The sequence below is a fragment of the Callorhinus ursinus genome, unplaced genomic scaffold (assembly GCF_003265705.2).
Source record: "Callorhinus ursinus isolate GAN/ISIS: 27379988/994484 unplaced genomic scaffold, GSC_fseal_2.0 scaffold25, whole genome shotgun sequence".
Taxonomy (NCBI): Eukaryota; Metazoa; Chordata; class Mammalia; order Carnivora; family Otariidae; genus Callorhinus; species Callorhinus ursinus.
In genome coordinates this window covers 31,053,426-31,073,775 of record NW_027397087.1, presented here as the reverse complement: position 1 = coordinate 31,073,775, position 20,350 = coordinate 31,053,426, and the positions used below count along the sequence as shown (strand labels likewise).

General features: G+C 52.0%; 1 protein-coding gene across 3 annotated transcripts in view; it reads left to right on the top strand.

Annotated features, from left to right (window-relative positions):
• MEGF11 (multiple EGF like domains 11) overlaps window positions 1-20,350 on the top strand; it is a 342,902-nt gene that overhangs the window by 98,705 nt on the left and 223,847 nt on the right. The window contains exon 1 of one of the 3 annotated variants that reach the window (XM_073877219.1): window positions 9,315-9,433. The exons of the other annotated variants lie outside the window; for them this stretch is intronic. Within the exon in view, the coding sequence (XP_073733320.1) occupies window positions 9,382-9,433 (52 nt within the window). The 5' untranslated portion in view covers window positions 9,315-9,381. Of the gene's footprint in view, window positions 1-9,314; window positions 9,434-20,350 lie in introns of those variants that run through there. 3 annotated transcript variants of the gene reach the window in all.

The window sequence follows — 20,350 nt, the reverse complement described above, 5'->3', positions numbered from 1 at the left end:
CTCCCTCCCTCTTGTTGCTGAATCCTGCAATTAACCTTTGTAATTGTGTGACAGTCAGCTTCCCACTCAATGTTTTGTCTGAACCCTGGTGGGCTGAGCTCTGAGTGGTGCTGACGGGAGGGGTGGTGTGTCCAGCGCACCGGGGCGCCTGGGGGTGGGGACAGGGGTGGGAAGTTAGACCTAGCCTGACGAGACCCACGCTCACCACCACGAATAACAGTTAAAAACAATGCCTCCCCAGGCTGGACTGACTCATTCAGACCTCACAGAGACCTGTTGAAGTAGGTCCTAGTAATACCCCCACTTTACAGTTGGGGGGGAACGGAGGATCAGAGTGATCAAGCGACCGTCAAGTTCACACAGCCAGGCTGAATCAGGAATCCAGCCTGTGTTGATCACGCCAGGGAGGGTTTTTCCAAAGTGGCTTCTGGAGCCTTTCTGGGGTGTTTACTGAGCTCCAGCGTGCCTCCAGCTGTAGTTCTGGTGATTTGGAAAGGGAGATGGGGGTGGGGGGTGGGAAAGGGTCTGTGAGGGAGAGCTGAGCATAGAGGGGAGTAGAGGGGGCAGAGAGAGCTATTGCTGTAGGGCACAGACACTCAACTTCATTCTGTCCTGGGCATCTGCCTTTCCTCCTCTTGCCTGATCTCCTTACAGCTCTGGAGACTGAGGCTCTGGGCAGGGAGGTGACTTGACCAAAGGCTTCCCACTACTCATGGTGGAGCCATGTCCAGGAACCAGCTATTATTTACTGAGTGCCCTTAGGGAGTGGAGCGGTGTGGGAGATGGCTCCTGCCTCAGGCAGCCTCCACTCTAGCAGGGGATGTGAGATCATGGGAATGCCCTCCCATGGGGAGGGAAGGGGACCAGGGACCTGGCCCAGCCCTGCCCACTCCACCTTCCACTCTCCAGTCCCACCCTCAGTAACAGCTGGGACAGCACAGATGTGGAGAGACTGTCAGGCTGCTGGGGGGGAATGGGTTTGAGGACACTGGCTGAAGGGCTGCCCGCCCCTGGGGTGGGCGTGGAATCAGCTAGTGCAGTCTGCAGATTTGACCTGAGAGGGCCGTTGTGCCCCAGGCACACTGTAGCAGCCCTACCCTGCCCCACCAGCACTGTTCTGCCTGCCCAACCCCAGCCCATCTGATCCCTTCTCTCTGTGCCTCAGCCAGTGGGAAATTGCTTACTTTTCTTTTTACATTCTGGGGCTACTGCCAAGGGAGCCTGAGTGGGGGCACTGGTCAGAGGAAGGGGCAGATAAGCTGAGACCTGAAGGTTTCCACATAAATGCGATCATATCATATTTATTTTTTTAGCTCGTTCTTAAAATTTTTTTTTCTTTAACTTGCCTCCCTCCTCCCTTACCCCTGCATCATGCCCCTTACCCCTTATTCTCTCAGGGAATCCTTCCCCAGAGCCTGTTCTGTATTCTTCCATGTCATATAACTCTAACCACGTACAAACAGGTGTGTGTGTGCACATGCGGATTGTTTGCTTTAGAAAACAGAATGATGCTCTCTAGCCCCTGACGTTTTCCCTTTCCACTACCCTCCCCCGACAATCCTTCCAACTCAGCCACTGTTGCTCTCATTCGTTCCTTTTAATAGCTCCCAAATATTTCATGGTGTGGATATCCAACCATCATTTAAAATTTTTATTTCCCTATTAATGAACATTCACTTCTACTTTTTTTTTTTTTTTAATCAGAAAAGGATTTTTTGAAAATACAACCCTGGCCAGAGTGCCTGGGCGGCTTAGTCAGTTAAGCATCTGCCTTCAGCTCAGGTCATGATTTCAGGGTCCTGGGATCGAGCCCCGCATTGGGCTCCCTCTGCCTGCCGCTCCCCCTGCTTGTGCTCTCTCTGTTAAATAAATAAATAAAATCTTAAAAAGAAAGAAAGAAAATACAACGCTGGCCAAATAGATCCCTTACTTAAAACCTTCCAATGGTTGCCTCTTTATCTTGGGACAAAGTCAAGGCCAGTCATGTTCTGCGGCTGACCTTTCGCCAGCTCAGCCTGCACCCGCACTGCCTCAAATTCTGCTCCAGCCAGAAGGAGCCAGTTTTCCTTCCTCTTTCTCCCTCTGCCTGGAACACTCCTGCCCTACCTGGCTTACTTCTCAGCCTCCTTCAGGTCGCCACATCTGTGCCCCTCCTCAGATCCCTTGACAATGGCCTTGGAGTTGGTCCTCTCACACGTACTGGAACTTCATGGTTACAAGTTGTTCTGTCTCTCCCGTTTAGCATCTGACTTGGCATGTTATGGATCCAGGTCCTTGCCTAATGTCTGACACTTTCTAGGTGCTTCTGTGTTGCGTGAATGATTGATGAAGGGTGAAGCTTCGGTCCTTGGATGGAGGCTGGCAAGAACCTGGGCTAGACCATCATGTAAGGTGCCAGTTGGAGAGGGGCAATAAGTCAGGATTTTGGAGCAGAACCAGGGAAGGAGCCAGACTGTTAAAGCCCAGGCGGGGTGGGGGGGTGGGGGGACGGTGGTTGGGGAGGACAAAGTTAGACAGGGACTTTGGAACAGGTGAGATGACTGGGGTCCACCGCTGGGGCTCACTGGCAGTGGGAGAGGCTTAGGGGACAATCCGGGGACCTTGCAGCTCTGACCCAGCCACCCTCCATCCCAAATCCGAGGTCAGGAAGGGCATCCCCATTATGCCTGCCTTGGCAAGAATAGCTTCAGGAGTGGGGCTTTCCTGTGAGTTTTCAGGTGGGAGTGGTATGGAAACCCATAGGAAGTAGTTAGAGAGAGCAAAGGCAGAGGAAGTGCGCAAGGAAAGGGCAAGAGGGTGTGAGAAGGAGACATGATATTCCTTGAAAAGGTGATGATCTTTGTAAACAAAACAGGAGCAGGGCAGAGAACCCCATCTGGTTCCTCTGTCCCCACTGTCTTCCAGCTACTTAAAGTATGCTCCACGGAATGATGTGAGCCTCCACACTGTCAGGTCTCAGAAACAGGAGTACAGAAATTAAGAGGGGGCAGCTTGATAGCAACTTGACATTGATACAGTCAGTGGACGCCTCTCATTATGTGGGGTAGAGACCCGTGTGTCAGGTGGCAGTGGTGAGTCGCACTTGGTACACACCGCACGGGGCCATGTACTGTAACGACCACTTACCAGCCACATCTTATTGGAAATTAGACTGTTCTAGACTATGAGCAACTCCCATCCAAACGGTGAATGTTGGCTTGTCACTATCTCTCCCATGGGCAGAGCAAGAGGACATGCGTCTTCTCAAAAGCCAGAAGGAAGAACTTCAGTTAGACATCAGCAGGAATTAAAAGCTATAATCTGCTGTCACTTTTGTCTGGAAGAAATGTAGCCTCTTCTTCTGAGGTCTTGAGAGAGACTGTCCCTTGCTGCCTGGGGAAGGGAGGCCAACCAGGGCATCTAGAACCACCTTCCTGTTGGAGGCCAATAATGATGATTCCCTGCACCTGTGTCATTCATTATACCTCCCAAAGCACTTTCACTAGCATCATCTTTTTGACCTTTATAACTACTCCACAAGTAGATCAAAGCAGGCATCGTCATCCTCACTTTGTGGACTAGTTAAGATCAGAGAGGTCAAGTCAATTTCCCAAAGTTGCCCAGCAAATTAGAAACAAAAAAGGGTAAGCGACAACACGGAGGCTTTTGTTTGTTTGTTCTTGTTCTTGTTGTTTATTATGTTTTAGATCAGTGGCAGTAAGAGGAGTATGGGGGAACCGAAGGAGACAGCAGTGTGAACAGTAGCTACTCTTTACTGGGTGCCCAACAGTGACAGTAGCTATGTCTGTTGTGTTGTTACAGTGTATCAGATACTGTATATAATTACCTCATTTAATTTTCACAGTGGATACAATTACCATCTCCATTAGCAGATGAGGAAACAGAGCCTCTGTGAGATTAAGTCATTTGTCCAAAGTCACTCAGCTAGTAATTAACAGAGCTGGTTCGGGGATTCATACCAGCTGACTCTGGAGTGTGTTTTCTACACCACTACCCTAAGCCAGCCAGCACCCACGCTGATCCTCCCAGGGACCCAGCGCGGGACATGCGTTCTTGCCAATCTCCTAGATAGAAATTGAGGCTTGGTCACATTAGGGACTTGTCCCAGAGCTACACACCTAGTGGAGTTTGACCCCCCAGGCTGGGGTTCAAGGTGGGTCTTGCTGATTGCCAAGCTTCCCTCTTTGGGCACGTTCCACAGCCTCTCTCAGCAATAAGCTCTGCCCTGGCCAGGGTGCACGGGTGGGCAGGCTGCGTGGATGGGTCAGCCCACGCATTGGACCTGGTTTGCACCTTCCCTTTCTCTTCCCGTAGAGAGGACTAGAAAATCAAATGCATTCAGCACCTGGCAACTGCTAATTATTAACGCCCGAGCCGCTGGCAGCTCCTCGTTATGTCACGTCACACAGAAGATTTATGGCCACTTTGAAAGAGGCTTTGAAATGAGACAAAACTCAATATTGAATTTTTTTCATCTCCTTCTCCCTTTGGGGTTTCAGGGCATATGATATCAGCTTCCTCCCCATTAGCATATTTCTAACGAGCTCTTATTAAGGTGAATTTCATTCCAGCTCTCAGAGTTTTCATTAGAGGAGGAGTGGGAGGGAGGGCAAGACACAGGCAGATGCAGGGACCTCAGGACACAGGGACCTCTGGGCTCGGGGACCGGGCGGCCCTCGCTTGGCTCCAGCCTCCTCCAAGTGAGCACCGCTCTCCCATCCATGCAAGAGGGTCTCTGCTGCTTTTCACTGTGGGATTGGGCAAAGGGACATGGGCAGTTATGCAGCGGGGCTCACCATATGGGAGGGCCTGGGTTGGCTCAGCCACTGCCCAGTGACAGGCAGGCCATCACTCTTCTTTGAGCCCATAAGTGGGGACTGTGGCACCTGCCACGTGGCTATGCTCTGTGGGGAGAAGCGGTGTCTCCTTGGTTCACTGCTGGAGCCTTAGTGCCTGGCACATTTACTGAGGTGCTCAGTAAACAGTGGTGGAGCAGATAGAGGGGTGGAGGGAGTGATGGCAGTGTCGTCCCACAAATGGGACCGGCTGCACGTGCTAGGGCACCTGCTTGTGGGAGTGCCAGGAAAGGCTCACTCATTGACCATCTATGACTGGGCTTGCGTGGGGTGGATTGGTGCCCAGGGCACTCGTACCAGCCCTGGGCTGGGTAGGGGAGCTACACACCCCTCTGTCCATATCTGTTGCCATACAGATGTGCTATGGGAGGGTTTGACAGGCATTCCTGGTACAGCAGCTTTGCTCTCTGCTTTCACCCGGGCCTGGCTGGCTTCTTGAAGGCGTCGCTCAACTGCACTAACAGCTTAGCAGCACCCTGCTTCTGCCACCCAAACACACTTTGATAGGGTGGGGATACCCTGGGAGTCCAGGGCAGAAGCACAGTACCAGCCCGAAGGAGGTACCCAGGCTAGGTACCTGTGCCCTGGGGTGAGAATGGAGAAAGAGACAGAGAAAGGACAAGGTCACCCACCTGGTAGACTTTCATCTGGATGAGGGCCCCAGCCCCTGCCCTCAGCGGGTCCTAGTGGGTGATTCTCAACCCTGGCAGCTCACTAGAATCATCTGAGAAGCTTTCAAAAAAGAAAAAATACTGATGTCCAAGCTCCAGCCACACAAATTTGGTTCTCATTGGCTTGGAGTGAGGTCCCAAACATGGATATTTAAAATGTTCCTACGTGATTCTAACAGGCAGCCGGGGTGGGTACCACTGTTAAGGGTGTGTATGTGTTGGAAGAGGGGAGCTAGATGTCCTGCCTAAGGGGGCACCCTCCACCACCTGCCTCCCACCAGGGGAGCCTCAGCCCTTGCCCTGAGCTCTGTGATGGGGGCACCCTGATTTCTGCCGCAAGGAGAGAGGAGGCGCCACAGGAAAGGGTGAAGTTGCCACCTCTGGACAAATGTCAGCCTGCTGTCTCTGTGCCATCTGGTCCACGCTCTGCTACTGAAACTTTGGGCCCCTCTTCATCCCCCACCCCGAGTCCCACCTCAGGGTCCTCATCTCCAACCGGCACTTCTAGGAAGCCAACGAGACTGTAGACGAGGATTGCTTTATAAAAAGCCCACAAAAAGGTAAGGATTTTTAAGACCGGGAGACTCTGCAGAAGCTGTCTCGTCAGTCCTGGGGAGAGAGGGCTGGTGGAAATAGTTTCTGAGGGCCTCGGGAAGGCAGGGCAAAGAGGAAAGCTTTCCTGCAGCCCTCCACTCTGCCTCTCTAGTTAGTTGTGTCCTCTGTGCCCCTGTTTGGAGAAGGAAAAGAAACACCTTCAGGAAAGGCTGCAGGAGGTGGCAGGGAGAGACCCCGGGTAGCCACTGTACCCAAGGAGAGGAAGGCACCCCCCCCCGGGGACAGGGTTAGAATGGGCTGGAAAGTCGGCAGACACTGGGGTTCTTTGAGGGGCTGGCAGATCCAACATGTCTCCAGGGGACTCTCCCTGTCCCCTGCCCCCAGCCTCCCTGGGCCTTGCCCCCCCCCCCACCCCAAGGGGCTCTGCTCAAGGGTCTCCCTTCCCTTTCCTGTGGCATGGTGGAGTGGGAGGGGCGCTGGATTGAGCGTCAGCTCTGCCATCCGCTGTGTGACCTTGGGCAAGTCTCTCTTCTTTCACGCAGAAAGAGACCTGTTCATTGATTTGTTGATCGAACCATTGGCCAGTTATCAAATGTTTATTGATACTGGCCCTGGGCCAGGGGCTGAGAGCACCCGGGGGGGGAACCCTGCTTCCCTCTCACCTTCTCTTGCTGCAGAGAATCACACCTTAACAAGAGTCCAGGTTTGGCTCTAAAACAACAGAACTATCACTCAGCATCCTTTTATAAATGGGGAAACGGAGGTCCAGAGAAGCTGTTAAGGGTCTTCCCCTGGTCCCATAGCAGATAGGTGATGCTAGAAAGCGCAAACTCACGCCTGTAAGCCCATGTCCTCTCCTCAGATGAGCCCACCTACTTGAGAAGTGATTCTAGCTCCTCCCTATCAGGAAAGAGCCCAGAGGGGTACAGTGACCCATTCAGTGTCACACAGCAATTTTGCCAGACCTGCTGAGAGGCCTGGTTTCTGGGTTTCTTTGTCCCTGGCCTGTTGATCTCTGCCCTTGGCTGGGTGCTCGGCTCAGGCCATGTTGAGAGCCCACGGGCGCCTTGTCAGAAGATCCTGTCCCCTGACGGGCCCCCACTCAGTTGCTGTGCCAGGCTGGTGGCCATGCTGGCTCCCAGTTCATGCGCTGCGACGCAGACACGCACAGCTCTACCTTTTGGCTTTCGTGATGGCTCCACAGTGGGTGAAATTGGTTTGAAATAAATGTCCCCTCTGCCTTCTTCCCTCCGGGTGATTTGATCCTCATCTTCACTTTGTGGAGTGAACCAGAGTCTGGCATGCGCCTGTCCTGTCTAGATATGTCCTTTTTGATGCAAAGATGTTGCCATGGCTACTGCTGAGCCAGATGTTTCTTGAGAGGCATGCTGAGGTGGCTACTGAATCCCACGCCGGCTCGGCCCGTTCCCGGTCGCCTCCGGATGCATCCGCACCCCGAGGAGGCGGGGGGGCTCCATACGCAGAGCTGAGTGTTAACAAGGGCTCACAGTGTCCTCACCTTTCAAGATTATTGGAATATTTTCCAGACGGAGCTCTGCGTGGGGTGGGTCCTGCCCGTTCCTGGGCACAAACCACTGCTCTGCCTTGCTAGGGCAGTGGCCCCTTCTCTAATAAAATCACCTCCTCATCCTCTGAAGGCTGGGGAGATGCAGGGGTGTCATGTGCTCAGTTATGGATCCCATTCAGATCTCTTGTCAGTTACTGCTGCCGTCAGCACCCGAACTAGCCCTAAGGGGAGAGAGGGAGGGGTAGGCCTTGTCCCCTTGAAGGCCTGTCCCCAACCTCTTTCTCGAGTCCTCAGAGCACAGCTGAGGCGAGATTGGCACATTTAAAGAAGGTAGTTAGGCTAAGGGATGACACCAGGGAAACACACATAGAAGATATATTGTAAAGTAAGATAATCTGGTCCAGGGGCTGTGGCTTCCTCGTCTGTACCCCCGGTTGTGCTCAGGAACATCCCCCTGCCCGGTTCCTCTAGAGGAGGCACACAGCCTCCCCACCCATCTCTTGATGTCAGAGCCATAGGAGACTTAGAGACCATCTAGCACTTTCTCAGCCAGGCTCCAGAGAGAATTCAGCCCGAACGCCCCATGATGTCCACAGTCTCTAATGGATCGGATTTCCTCCTGTGCATCTAGAATGGTACTTCTTATGTACCACCCTTGGAAAAGTTGAGAAAATAGTCCCTGAAGTTATTTTCTGGGTTCTGAAATCATTAGATGAGGATCTCCAGCTAATAAAGGCTTCCTCTTCAGCTAACAAAGCACTGAGGAGGTGGGAGACTTGCCCAAGGTCACACAGGGAGCACAGCCACTGTACTGTACTGTCCTCCCTTCCTCTGCCCAAATTAGATGAGTGTGGAGGAGGCCCTGATCCAAGGAGATGGCCCATCCCTCCCCCAACACACCATATATGGCATGCAGACACGCACACATGCACACACAGAGGCTCTGAGCTTGAAGAGCAAAGCCATACTTGGAAGCACCGTGATGGACGAGCAGGTGGTCCTGAATTCAGATCTAGTTCATTCACCTCCAGACTGTGAGCCTCTGCAAATGGAGATGGTAACACCAGCTTCCCGGAGCCCCTGCGAGAACGCAGTGAGGTCGGCCAGGTGCCCAGCACAGGGTCCGGCGCAGGTCAGGATCTTGGGGACTGTTCATTTGCTGCTCTCCTCTGGTGCTCAGTAAGCTGCTCCCCAGTTCACTGTTGGACTCCATCTGTATCCAGCTTCTCATTCAACAAGGGACATTCACAGAGTGTTCTTAGTAAGTGCTGTCAGGGCACTGGATGTGGTGTTAGCAGGCAGTGCTCACTGGAGCTCACACTCGCGGTCCCGGGTCCACAGACCCAGCTCCCACCCACCTCACTCACTTCTCTCTTTTCTCCCTCTCTTGGCACAGCTACACATGCATCCTGGTCGGAGGCCTACCGCGGTTATCAGGCTTCTGTCCTGCCCCCCATTCTTCCCACCCCACTGAGTCCCTGCGTGTGTGATGGCAGATTTGGAGACTTGTGGGCACACCACAGAATTAGGAGCGTGCTGTAAATTTGGCACAAGCTTCCTGTTTTCTGCATATTGGCAATTCAGCATACTGGAGGTTAGCGCCTCGCAGGCCGGGCCTGCCTGGGGAAAGGGCAGAGGGCGACCCAGAGGAGCTGGAGCCGGAGGGGAAAGCTGCCCCCACTTCCATTTTGCCTTGAGGAAGGGATTGTCCAGATTTCTGAATTTTCTGTTGAGTTGGAAGTGAGGCAGAGAAGACCTTTATAGGGTTCCGATGCCTGCTACCCAAATCCTTTCGCAACGTGGCTTTTTCCCTTCTGGTCTTGGTAAGTGGATTCTATCGAGTGGGAACACATCTCTTTGGATTTATTGGGATTCTGCGTGATTTCAGGGTCATCGTTCCTAAAGGCGTTGTCCTTGTTCAGGAGTAGGTAGGAAGCAAGGGAAATGAAGCCAGTAAGTTACCAGAACAGAAGCTAGCCCTGGCGACGGTTTCTCAGGAGGGCCCTGGCTGGGGTGGGCCCCGCTCATCCTTGGGGCACAAACCGCTACTCTAGGGTGGAGGCACACTGATGAGAACCAAGCCTGACGGGCGCCACTGGACGTGACTAGCTGCACGGTGGCATTCTGGTTAACCGAAGGTTTCACCTCACTGGGGTCTGGCTCCGTTTTCTCCCCGACCCCGGTGCTCAGGATTGCCTGTGCCCAGATCCTCCTCCCTCCTCACGACCATGCCTCTCTCTCACCCAGTGTCTCAGGTGGCGTTGTTCCACAGAGCCCTCAGAAGGAACTGCTCTGACACGCTAAGCTTTTTAATTTCGCACACACGGTGCGTAGATGCCCCCAGACAAAACAGAATTGATTTATAATTCTCTTAATGGAAACACAGGCTTCAGTTGCTCTAGAAATAGATCGTTACCTCTGCCACCTTTGGTAATTTTTCCCTCCCATTTTTTCCCCCCACACTGCTGCGGTCTAAAAATACAACGGTCCTTCGCAGCCTTCTATCATAAGCCACTAACTGCCAGACGTTTCTCCTTAGACCTTTAATTTATAGCATGTTTGTTCAGTTTCACTTCATTAATTAATGTTCTTCCCAGGCCAGAGTCTTTGTGTAACTGTCTCTTACAGTAAGCAGGTGCTTTTATCCTTAATGAACAATTTCCTGTAAAATACTGAAATAAACAACAAATAATCAGGCCAGGAACACAATGAATCTGAGAGTTGTGTGCCATCCTGCAGATTAACCCTGGAAGATGAGGGATGGGTTTAGTTTAGTTTTTTTTTTTTTTTTTTTTTTTTATATCTTCCGCGGTGCTGTTTCAGTGGTTCCTTCCTTGGGGAGGGAGTGCAGGGTGCTGAGGTTCTGGAAGGTGAATGAGCTGCTCGCTCCTCCAGGAAACCAGAGTTCAGAGGAACTGTGTTTGATCACCAAGGCATGCGGCTGCAGAGATGATCATCAGACGCAGTGTAAGCCAGAAGCGCAGCCAGATCGGCCTCTGGTTCCAGACTTGGAATCCTCTCTAACTTAGGCTGTGGGTCAGCAGGGCCTGGGCTGGGCCGAACTGCCACCTCATTGCAGTTCATTCTGTCCTTAACTCTCCTTTCTGGCAAATTTGCTCCACTCCGAGGAGGCAGTTCTTGAGCCCAGGACCCTAATAAATTCATTCTCTCTCTGTGCACACAACCCCCACCCCTGCCAGGACTATTTGTACTGCACCCTGCCGCCCGCCCACGCCCCAGCAGAAGGGCAGTGACCAGACTTTACCCAGCGTTTTACTGTTGACAGGCCGCCTTGTAACCCTTATCTCTTTGGCTTCTCATGGCCTTGTGAGTAGGTTTTCTTACTGTTTCCACTTTACAAGGAGGAAGCTGGGACTCCCAGAGGTCAAGTGACCTACCCAAGGTTGCACAATGGGTAAGAGATGGAGGTGGGATTCGGACCCAGGAACTGATCAGGATTCCAGGACTCTGGGTTCTTGTTATCTTTGGTGGAGCAAAGCCTGTGTGGGTAGAGTGAGGACTGAGCAAGCTCTGGAGTGAGGTGAAGTGCCCCAGGCCGACCTGCCCAGGCTGTGAGCCAGAATTCATCAGTGTCATGAACAAAGGACTGCAATAAATTTCTTTTAAAATCTGAATACCTGATTCATTTATTATCCTGAATAGAGCTGACAGATTCATACATTATCCATCCATTTTTCTGTGTCGTAAGATCATTTTGGGTCTTTGAAATGGCATAATGTTTTTAATCACGGCATGGATACAATCACAGCATGGACCCATGCCATACAATTGTAATGGCAATTTTGCCCCAGCCTGATGGCTCCCAGGGCTGCCTGGGGAGCCCTGTAAAGTGGCCTGTGTCCCTAGGGGTAGCAGGCTCAGGGCTTGATGAATCCCTGTTTTCTGGGAAAAGTCACCCCAAGGGGCAGTGCAGGAAAATCCAGACCTAGAGGAAGGTAGGCTGTGGGGCACTGTCCAAAGGATGCTGCCTTCTTTGTTTCCAAAACGAAGATGGCTTTATTGTGGTGTTTCACATTTTAAAATCGAGACTAGCTCATCGTAGAACATGCAAATGTATAGAAAAATATAGAGAAGAAAGTAAGTCACCTAAAATGTCATCACCCGGATATCTTTGTTAACATTTTAAACATCCTTTCAGATATCTTTCCATCTTGCTTGCTCTCAACACACACACATACACACACACACACCATAAACATGGGCACTACATTTTATATAAATGCGATCCTAATGCGCATGCTGTTTTGTAACCTGCGTTTTTCATAGATTAATATGTCAGGGTTATCTTTCCATGTTGGTGAACTTATGTACATTATCTTAAAATATCTTTGCCTTTCTGATTATGGTGGTAATAATGTTTATTTTAGGAAACACTCATATAACAATAAAAATACTGACTTAGAAGCACAAGTCCTATGATACCGCTTCCTTCCCCTCCAGCCCCCATGAAAGATGATCACTATCAATGCTCTAGTGGATAGGCTTCCATATTTTTTCTGCACATCAATATTTTAATGTTTTCATAATATTTTGTTATGTAGACATGGTGGAATTTATTTAGCAAGGGCCCTACTGATTTAGGCATTTAGGTTGTTTCAATGCTACAACAAACATCTCTTTATTAAGAGATGATGCAACAAACATTCTTGAACCTATCCTTGACACTGGCCAATTTCTTAAAAAAAAAAAAAAAGAAATTGCAGAAGTAGAGTTCTGGATTACAGATACACATTAAAACAGGTTGCTATGCATTGCCAAGTTGCTTTACAGAATACACTGATGCATGTTTCCACGACGAGTGTGCAAGCATAGACATCTTAGGGCTTTGGGACAGTTGGGTTGGGTCATCTGGCTTCAGAATCTTCTGGCCTAGATACATGTGGAAGGTTCCAGAAGGAAACCCGGAGAGGTGCCATAGTCTGATGTGCATGTCTGCAGGCCAAAAGCCAGGTCCTCCTGTTTAGCTCCTGCCCGGGGAGGAGTGGCCCCCAAGACGTGAGGGGGCAGAGTCTGCCCTGATATGGGTGCTGGGTGGGAATAGAGCACAAGACAAGAAGGCAGTCTTTAATTAAAAGGATGCTGAGTAATGGACAGGGAGGGGGTCAGAACTACGGGTCACAACCATCACAGTGCTACTGATCCCCGCATTCCCGGTACTGAACTACAGTTGAATCCTCCCAAGGGTCTGTTGCTGTCTCATCCTGCCCATGTTGTCAAAGAGGAAAAGGAGGCTCAGAGCAGTGAAATGAGTTCTCCGGGATCCAGGATTAGACTCTGGTTCTCCGACCTCTTGTGTGTGTCTCCTTGCTGTGGGGAGATGGGGCAAGCCCCAGGCTGGGAATGGGGTAAGAGAGAAGAATATGGTGGGAGGAGGGGCAGGGAAGGGAGACACATTGTAGGTGAACTTGTAGAGCTTAAACGGTCCAGGAGATGATTCAGTCGGACCCCCGCCTTTGGCATAAGCAGAGCGTGAGGCTCAGAGAGGGAAAACCACCTTTCTCAGGTCACACAGCAAGTTAGTGCCCTTAGCAGACAGAAGGGGAAGGACGGGGCCTTTGGAAAGTCAAGTTGCTTCTGAGCAGAGTGGGCATTCAGGAAGAAAGACCCCAGCAGGAGGAGTTGCCCTGAGTCCTGGGTGGCCGGGCTGTTCTCTCTTCAAAACAGGCAGCGCGAATCAAGAGTGGATTCAGAGGCAACAGGAATGGAGACGGGCTGGGTTCAACGTGGGAGGCGCCTGCTGGGGTGTGAAGCATCGATTCCCCACAAAGGTCTCTGATATCCCATCACAACACTTGCCTGAGGCTTCCTGCCAGGGAAAGGCCTCGGGGCTTTGAATTAAGCCACATCCTGGGTCCACGGCCCTCTCACAGCCATTCCCACACACCCTCCAGCAGGCGGTTAGGGGTCTTGGGGGAGGGGCCTACCCGAGTCACCTTTGTGCCCACAGTGACTGGTAAGTGTTCAATAAATGTGTGCTGAGTGGATGAAACATGAGGCCTGTCTTGACAATTGTACACTGAAAACTGACCCAGTAGTCACCACATAGAGACGACCAAGCCTTGATTTTCCAGCAATTTTATATATATATATATATATATATATATATATATATATATATATACACACACACATTTTTTTTTTTTCCTCTCCAGCTCCTTAGAAATTCCAGAAGTCAGAATTGGAGAGTGGAAGGATCTTTGAGGTGGCGGAATATGGGTTGGGAGGAGACGAATATTTTATTGGGTACTTTCTATGTGCCAGATGCTGGACTTGGCCAAGTGCTTTACCTGCTGACTCACTGACTATCCCAACAGCCCCGTGAAGTTGGTCGGGCCCGGTGTGGTCCATGGGAAACACTCAGCCGTAAGGCAGATAGATGATTTTATCCAGGTTGTGCTGCCAGTAAGGTGGAGTCAGGATTCAGACAATGTCAGTCCGGCTTCATTATTCCTCTCATGTGGAGCCCTGCCACCCACGCATCATGTGATCTTGAACCAGTCCCCTGGGGACAGTTCCCCCTCCTGGGGGACGAGGTGTTGGACAGTTGATGCTCCTGGGTCCCAGTGCCAGTTCTGAAACCGTGCGCCTTGTTGTCCAGTCTGTCATCCCTCACCTCCGCCCATGTGGGACGCTTGACCTGCCAACGGTGGTGATTCTCCAGCGCTTTGTCCCTTAGCGCTCCTTCCTATCCAGGCACTGGTGGTTGCATCTTGTAGTCTGAGAAATGTTTTTTTCAGAGTGGGCAGGAATGGGACTGATCTCCACGGAGGTGCATGGCACCCAGTGACTGACTTATCTTTGGGGGTGTATGGACAGAGCCATGATTTAATGCTGGGTCGTGTGGGACTCCCACAGTCCTGAGACTCCCACAGCCCCAGGAGGGGGGTGGCAGAGGGAAGCGGAGCTAGGCCTGGGGAGGCTGGGCTGGGAGGGGCAGGCGGCCTCGGGGCTGGCCAGGCCGGCTGAGCGTGCCCTGATTTGCAAAGAAATGGAAAGATGGAGATAATTGCTTTGTGAGAAATGGAATGGTCTGAGAACACAGATAAGTTTTCTCCCTTCGTCTTTGGAGGGCCAGGAGGCTGCTGCCTGTTTGGGAATGGGAGGGCTGAGGGGCCCGGCACAGTGGGTGAGGGAGGGGGGTGCTTTATTGGCCTGGGAGTTTCTACACTCCCCCACTTCCTCTTCCCTGGGGATGTGCGGTGATTTCTCTCTGAGGCTGGCTGATGCCAGGGCCTCTCGGTCTGTAGGGCTTGAGGGCGCAGGGGATGGGACAGTCTTTTGACCCTGATTAATGGGAGCTGCAGGGTTCCATGGTGCCATTTTCAGGATTTGCAGCCCGAGGCTTCCCGGGCAAGGAGAAAGCAGGATTTATCGGGATGGCAGGCCCCAGACTCCGAAGAGGACATTTACCACGTCTCTGGAGGTGCCTTCAAACCCCTCTGATTTATCCCTGTGGGCAGCCACCTGGTAGGGCCTCCACAGTGGCCCTGGGGATTTCTGCTGTCCTCCCGCTGTCAGGGGATCACTCTTTTGGAGATTAAGAGCTGTGGATTTATTTTGAAAACTTTTTTTTTCTTTTTAAGTGCAGAGAGATTAGAAAGCGTTCTACATAAACCCGGCCCCTGGTGGGATTGCTGGAGGGCAGGAAGCTTCATCAAGGCAGAGGGTGAAGCCTCTTAATTACGGGGCTGATCACAGCTCCGCTTTTCATCTCATATTAATCAGACCCCAGCAAGGCCAGTAAACAGAGAGGGGCCTGGGGACTGGGAGCCAGCTCAGAGATCAGTGGGCAGAAGAAGGCGAAGGTCTGCCGGACGGGATGATCACCACGGCATTTGCCCCTTTGAGGCCAAACTCGGCTTTTGTTTTTTTTTTTATTCAGAAAAAAATAGAGAAGTGTGTGTGTGTGTGTGTGTGTGTGTGTGTGTGTGTGTGTGTGTGCTATAAATAGAAGATAGAAACCTCTCTCTCTATACCACATGCTGGGAGGGATGTGAGGCGTTTGCTTTATCAGTCCCAGTTTGGGGTTTGCTTCTGCTGCTTCCCGAGCCTGAAAGCGCCTTTTCATGAGGTGCTTGGAACACGTCAGCCCCCGGTTGCAGCTTGAACTATTGAGTAGGCTTCAATGCCCGCCTTGTGCTGGTCCCTGGAGCAGATGTACCCTGGCGCTGGTGGGGTGGCCCGGGCGGGAGTCTTTGAATCACTCTCAGGATGTCACCGTGCTCACTGTATCTGTTGCCAACAGACTGATGTCTCCGCGGGGCAATGTTAACGCAGCGTGGAATGCCCCCTGCAGTATGATCTGCTGTTGGGACAGATCTTTGGTGGCCTCGGTCGGGCCAGACACAAGCAATGTGGCTGAGCCCGAGGCTGGGGATGGCTGAGAGGTCAGGGGAGGTGCTTGGCTGTAGAGCCAATAATTGGTTGACGAGGGGTATTGAGCCCCTTCTACATGCAGACAACGCTGTGGGTGCTGGGGACAGCAGTGAACGTAATAAACCCACATCTCATCTCTGCCTCATGATGTGTGTTCTGGTAGTGTGGTACCAAGGAAGGGAAAATGATGTGCAGGTTCGAAGGCCCAGAGGGAAGAGCTGAGTCCACATCTAGATGGTTTATAGAGAAAAAGAGCAATTTCTAAAGCTAGTAACAACCCTTCAGCAACGTGGGACAGGGACAGGGGCACGGTACCCGTGAATCCCTCTCCCACCCAGTGCCTGTGACAGGCATTACTAATTGATCACGGCACACTTTCCCTGCTCAGCCCCAGTTTCTCAGCCAAGCCATTACTACTGATCGATGTCCAGTGTTGTAGAAGTGAAACCTCCCAGGACCCACAAAATAGTGCCTGACCACCACCATCCCTGCCGTCAGTGCAAATTTGTCAGGAAGGAAGGGCTCCCTGGAAGAGACTGGGGTAGACAGAGAGCAGGTTCCAGGTACGTGGAGTAGGCGCCCGTGTCCCCAAGATTTTGGCACGGTCAGGAGGACTAGGCAGATGAGGGAAGCAGGTGGGGGAAGATTTTTGCACAGATGGACTGTGAGGTCATAACTACCGATTCCAGGGCAGAGGCCATCTGTTTGTCTGTCTGCCCTCTGCCCCAGTTTTATGCATCTTGGTTGATGTAAGCATCTGGTGTCTGGCCAGGTGTGTGCTGCCACTAGAGAGTCAGGCTGGACTCTACAGGTGCTGGTGATGGCAGGGGCCCGGCAGGAGGCACAGGCTTCCAGAGGAGGCCGCCATCTCTGAGGTCTGCCCAGCCTGCAGGTCCGGCTGGGAGGAGGGATCCTTTGCTGTGATGTCAGTGTCTCTCGAGTTATCCAGGGGCAGGTTCCCTGAGCACCATGTGCCAGGCACAGAAGGCCCTCAAGTGTTAGAATAAACAAAGGAAACAAAGGATATAATCCACATCTAAGGATGCGGATTGACAGGACCAGGGCTTCCTTCACACTTGACCTTGATGAAGAGGAGCAGAGCTTTCCAAACAGGTACCCTGAGGACCTCTGCGCCTAGAGTTAAGGTGCACTGGAGACAAACCATAAGGGACTCTTAACTCTAGGAAACAAACTGAGGGTTGCTGGAGGGGAGGGGGGTAGGGGGATGGGGTAACTGGGTGATGGGCATGAAGGAGGGCACTGGATGGAATGAGCACTGGGTGTTCTGTGCAACTGATGAATCACCAAACTCTACCTCTGAAACTAATAATATACTATATGTTAATTAATTGATTTTAAATTTCAAAAAAAGAAAAAAAATACACTGGAATATTTAAAATGAAGAAATAAGCACATGCCGCATTTCCTGAACGAATTCACTCATGGAAATCTTTGGGAGATTTCTATCAATATCTCGAGGGACTAGTGTCCTACTGGGCATTTTGGAAAACGCCTCCCAAAGTTGCCCTCCCAAAGCACATGCCGCATTTTCTGAACTAATTCACTCATGGAAATCTTTGGGAGATTTCTAGCAATATCTTGAGGGACTAGTGTCCTACTGAGCGCCGTTTTGGAAGACGCCTCCCAAAGTTGCCCATGTGGCCACCACTGGTCTGCAGTGGAAACCATCTACTACCTGCAACACCACCCGCACAGTCCTGCCTTTGGGCGCTGGCTTATGCTCTACCCGCTCCCCAAATGCCCTTTCTCCGCCTGCTCCTGTTCCACGGTCTATCTTAAGTCCCACCCACTCCCAGGAGCCCCCCAGCGGGACTTCACCGCTTGCTGCTTGAGCTCCTCAAACAGATGGCAGCGGACCCGTGCTATTTCTTTGTGTCCACAGCACAGCCCAGGGCCAGGCTGGTGGTGTTCCGGGAATGCTCAGTTGATTGGCTCAGGCTGGGGCAGGTGTGAGGGCTCCCCTCCTAGCCACCTTCTCTCCCCTCCAGCCTCTGGCCCGGTTCATCCGGGATGAAGCAGCCACACCTCACCGCCAGGAGGGAAATTTCTTCACCTTTGCAACTTCCCTTCTCTTCCTCTGTTCCTTAATATGCAGGGCGCATGGACCAGAGGGAAGGGAACCAACAGATCTATTTCCATGTTCTCTTCCTCCGAAGTGAAACCCGGGGCATTTTCTTATTTAATTATTAATGCCCTAAATCAGATGGTGCCCGATGCGTTAACCTCTGTCACTCGGAATGGAGTCGGCCTAATAACCACTGTGGCAGCATTGATTTTCCCTCAGTCATCTCGTGAGCATGTCTTTGGGATCCTTCCTCTGAGAGAGCGCCAAGCCCCATTCACGTTCACAGTGGTGAGGAGCTGCCCCCGTGGGGAGGGGGCGTGGCCCCTCTCTGGCTACTCTTCACTTAGCCTCAGTAAATTGCCTGAGAAAGAAATACTTTTTCTAAAATCAGTTCCCCAGGGGCGCCTGGGTGGCTCAGTTGTTAAGCATCTGGCTTCAGCTCAGGTCATGGTCCCAGGGTCCTGGGATCCAGCCCCGAATCAGGCTCCCTGCTCAGCGGGCAGCCTGCTTCTCCCTCTCCCACTCCCCCTGCTTGTGTTCCCTCTCTCGCTGCGTCTCTCTCTGTCAAATAAATAAAATCTTTAAAGAATAAAAAATAAAAAATAAAATCAGTTCCCCAAAGGAACTGACTGGTCTGGCCTAGGACGTGACCCCACCTTCGAGGCGTTTCTGTGACATGTGGGCAAGATGAAGTAGGCGAGCTGGAAAAGCTGGCGATGTGAGATGGGAAGAGTGGTCAGCGCTGGGCCGTGTGGCCCAGACTAGAAGCTACGTGCGTGGAGCGCGCCCAGCACCCTGTTGGTGCCAAGCCCAGGGTAGGTGGAGGGCCCGGGGGCCCGAGCTGGACCTCGAGCTGAAGGTCCTTGGACACGCAAAGTTGATGATGACGCGCTTTGAGGGCAAGGGGAGCAGTGTGAACAAGGAGCAGGAGAGACCAGTCTGGCTCTGGGGAGGGAAGTGTGGGTGTTAAGGTTGCATCTATTAGATTGGGCTCCAAGAAAAAGTCTGAGGGCAGAGCGAGTCCGAGGGGAGCCTTCCACCCTCAGGCTGGACGTCCTTCTTCCCCGAGCCCCTCCCACACTTCCACAGGGGCAGACTTAGCCTCAGATGGGGAACTGTGTGGCTGCCCATGGCAGGGCTGTTCCAGGCTTGGGTGTGAATGCCCCCCGCTCTGCTAGCCTTACCACAACCACACGGACCGAGGAGTGAGACTGCCTCGCTGCCTGTGTCCTCTCGTGCTCCCCGACCACCTCCCCTTCCCCCTGCCCCTCTCTGCACCCGGCATCCAGGTGTGCCACTGCCAGTGGGAGTCAGCCAAACTGTCCTATCCACATCCGACGTAGAGGGAAGAGGTTTGCATGAAGATTTTTTTTTTTTAAGATTTATTTATTTATTTATTTATTTTGAGAGAGAGAGAATGAGAGATAGAGAGCACGAGAGGGAAGAGGGTCAGAGGGAGAAGCAGACTCCCTGCCGAGCAGGGAGCCCGATGCGGGACTCGATCCCGGGACTCCAGGATCATGACCTGAGCCAAAGGCAGCCGCTTAACCAACTGAGCCACCCAGGCGCCCTTTGCATGAAGATTTTAAAAGATCTCCCAAATTCTAGCAAGGATCCTCGTTACCTCCATCTCCCACCCCTCTCCTATCACCATGGGTCAAAAGGGGGCCAGAGGAACACTCTCCTCTAATCCAGGTGGCTTCAACCTTTGATGTTCTAAGCTTCATGAGTTTGAAGATGTGGTCGTGGGATCCACTCAGGAGATGATAGGAGTGGCCGAGTCAATGAGACAGGGCCGTAGAGAGAACCGGAACGAGGCATTCTCTCCCCCTGGCATTCCAATGCTGTGCCTTTTGGAGCACCGGGTCTCTTCCTTTACTCCTTTATTTATTTGGTGGTGGATCTGCCCAAACTCCACCTGGAAGACAATGCTCCTCCTACACTTGGCTCTCCCTAAAACTTAGTGCTACATCTGGGCACACTCTTTCTCATCCAGTTGTGACTCCTGCTCTCTGAGGGGAATGGGCTGAAACGCCCTGCAGCCCTAGAGGAGGCGTGGGCCCCACGCTGTGCCCTGCCTTTTGGGGGGGCCCTTAGGTCTCCGGAGGACTTGTTGTGGGGGAGGTGAGTGTGGGGGGGAGATGAGGGGCTGTGACCTGCATACTCCTGGACTTGGCAAATTAAGTGGAAACACCAGAATTGCTTTTCTCTTTCCGAACTGATTTTCAAAATATGTTTAGCCAGATTATTTTCAGAT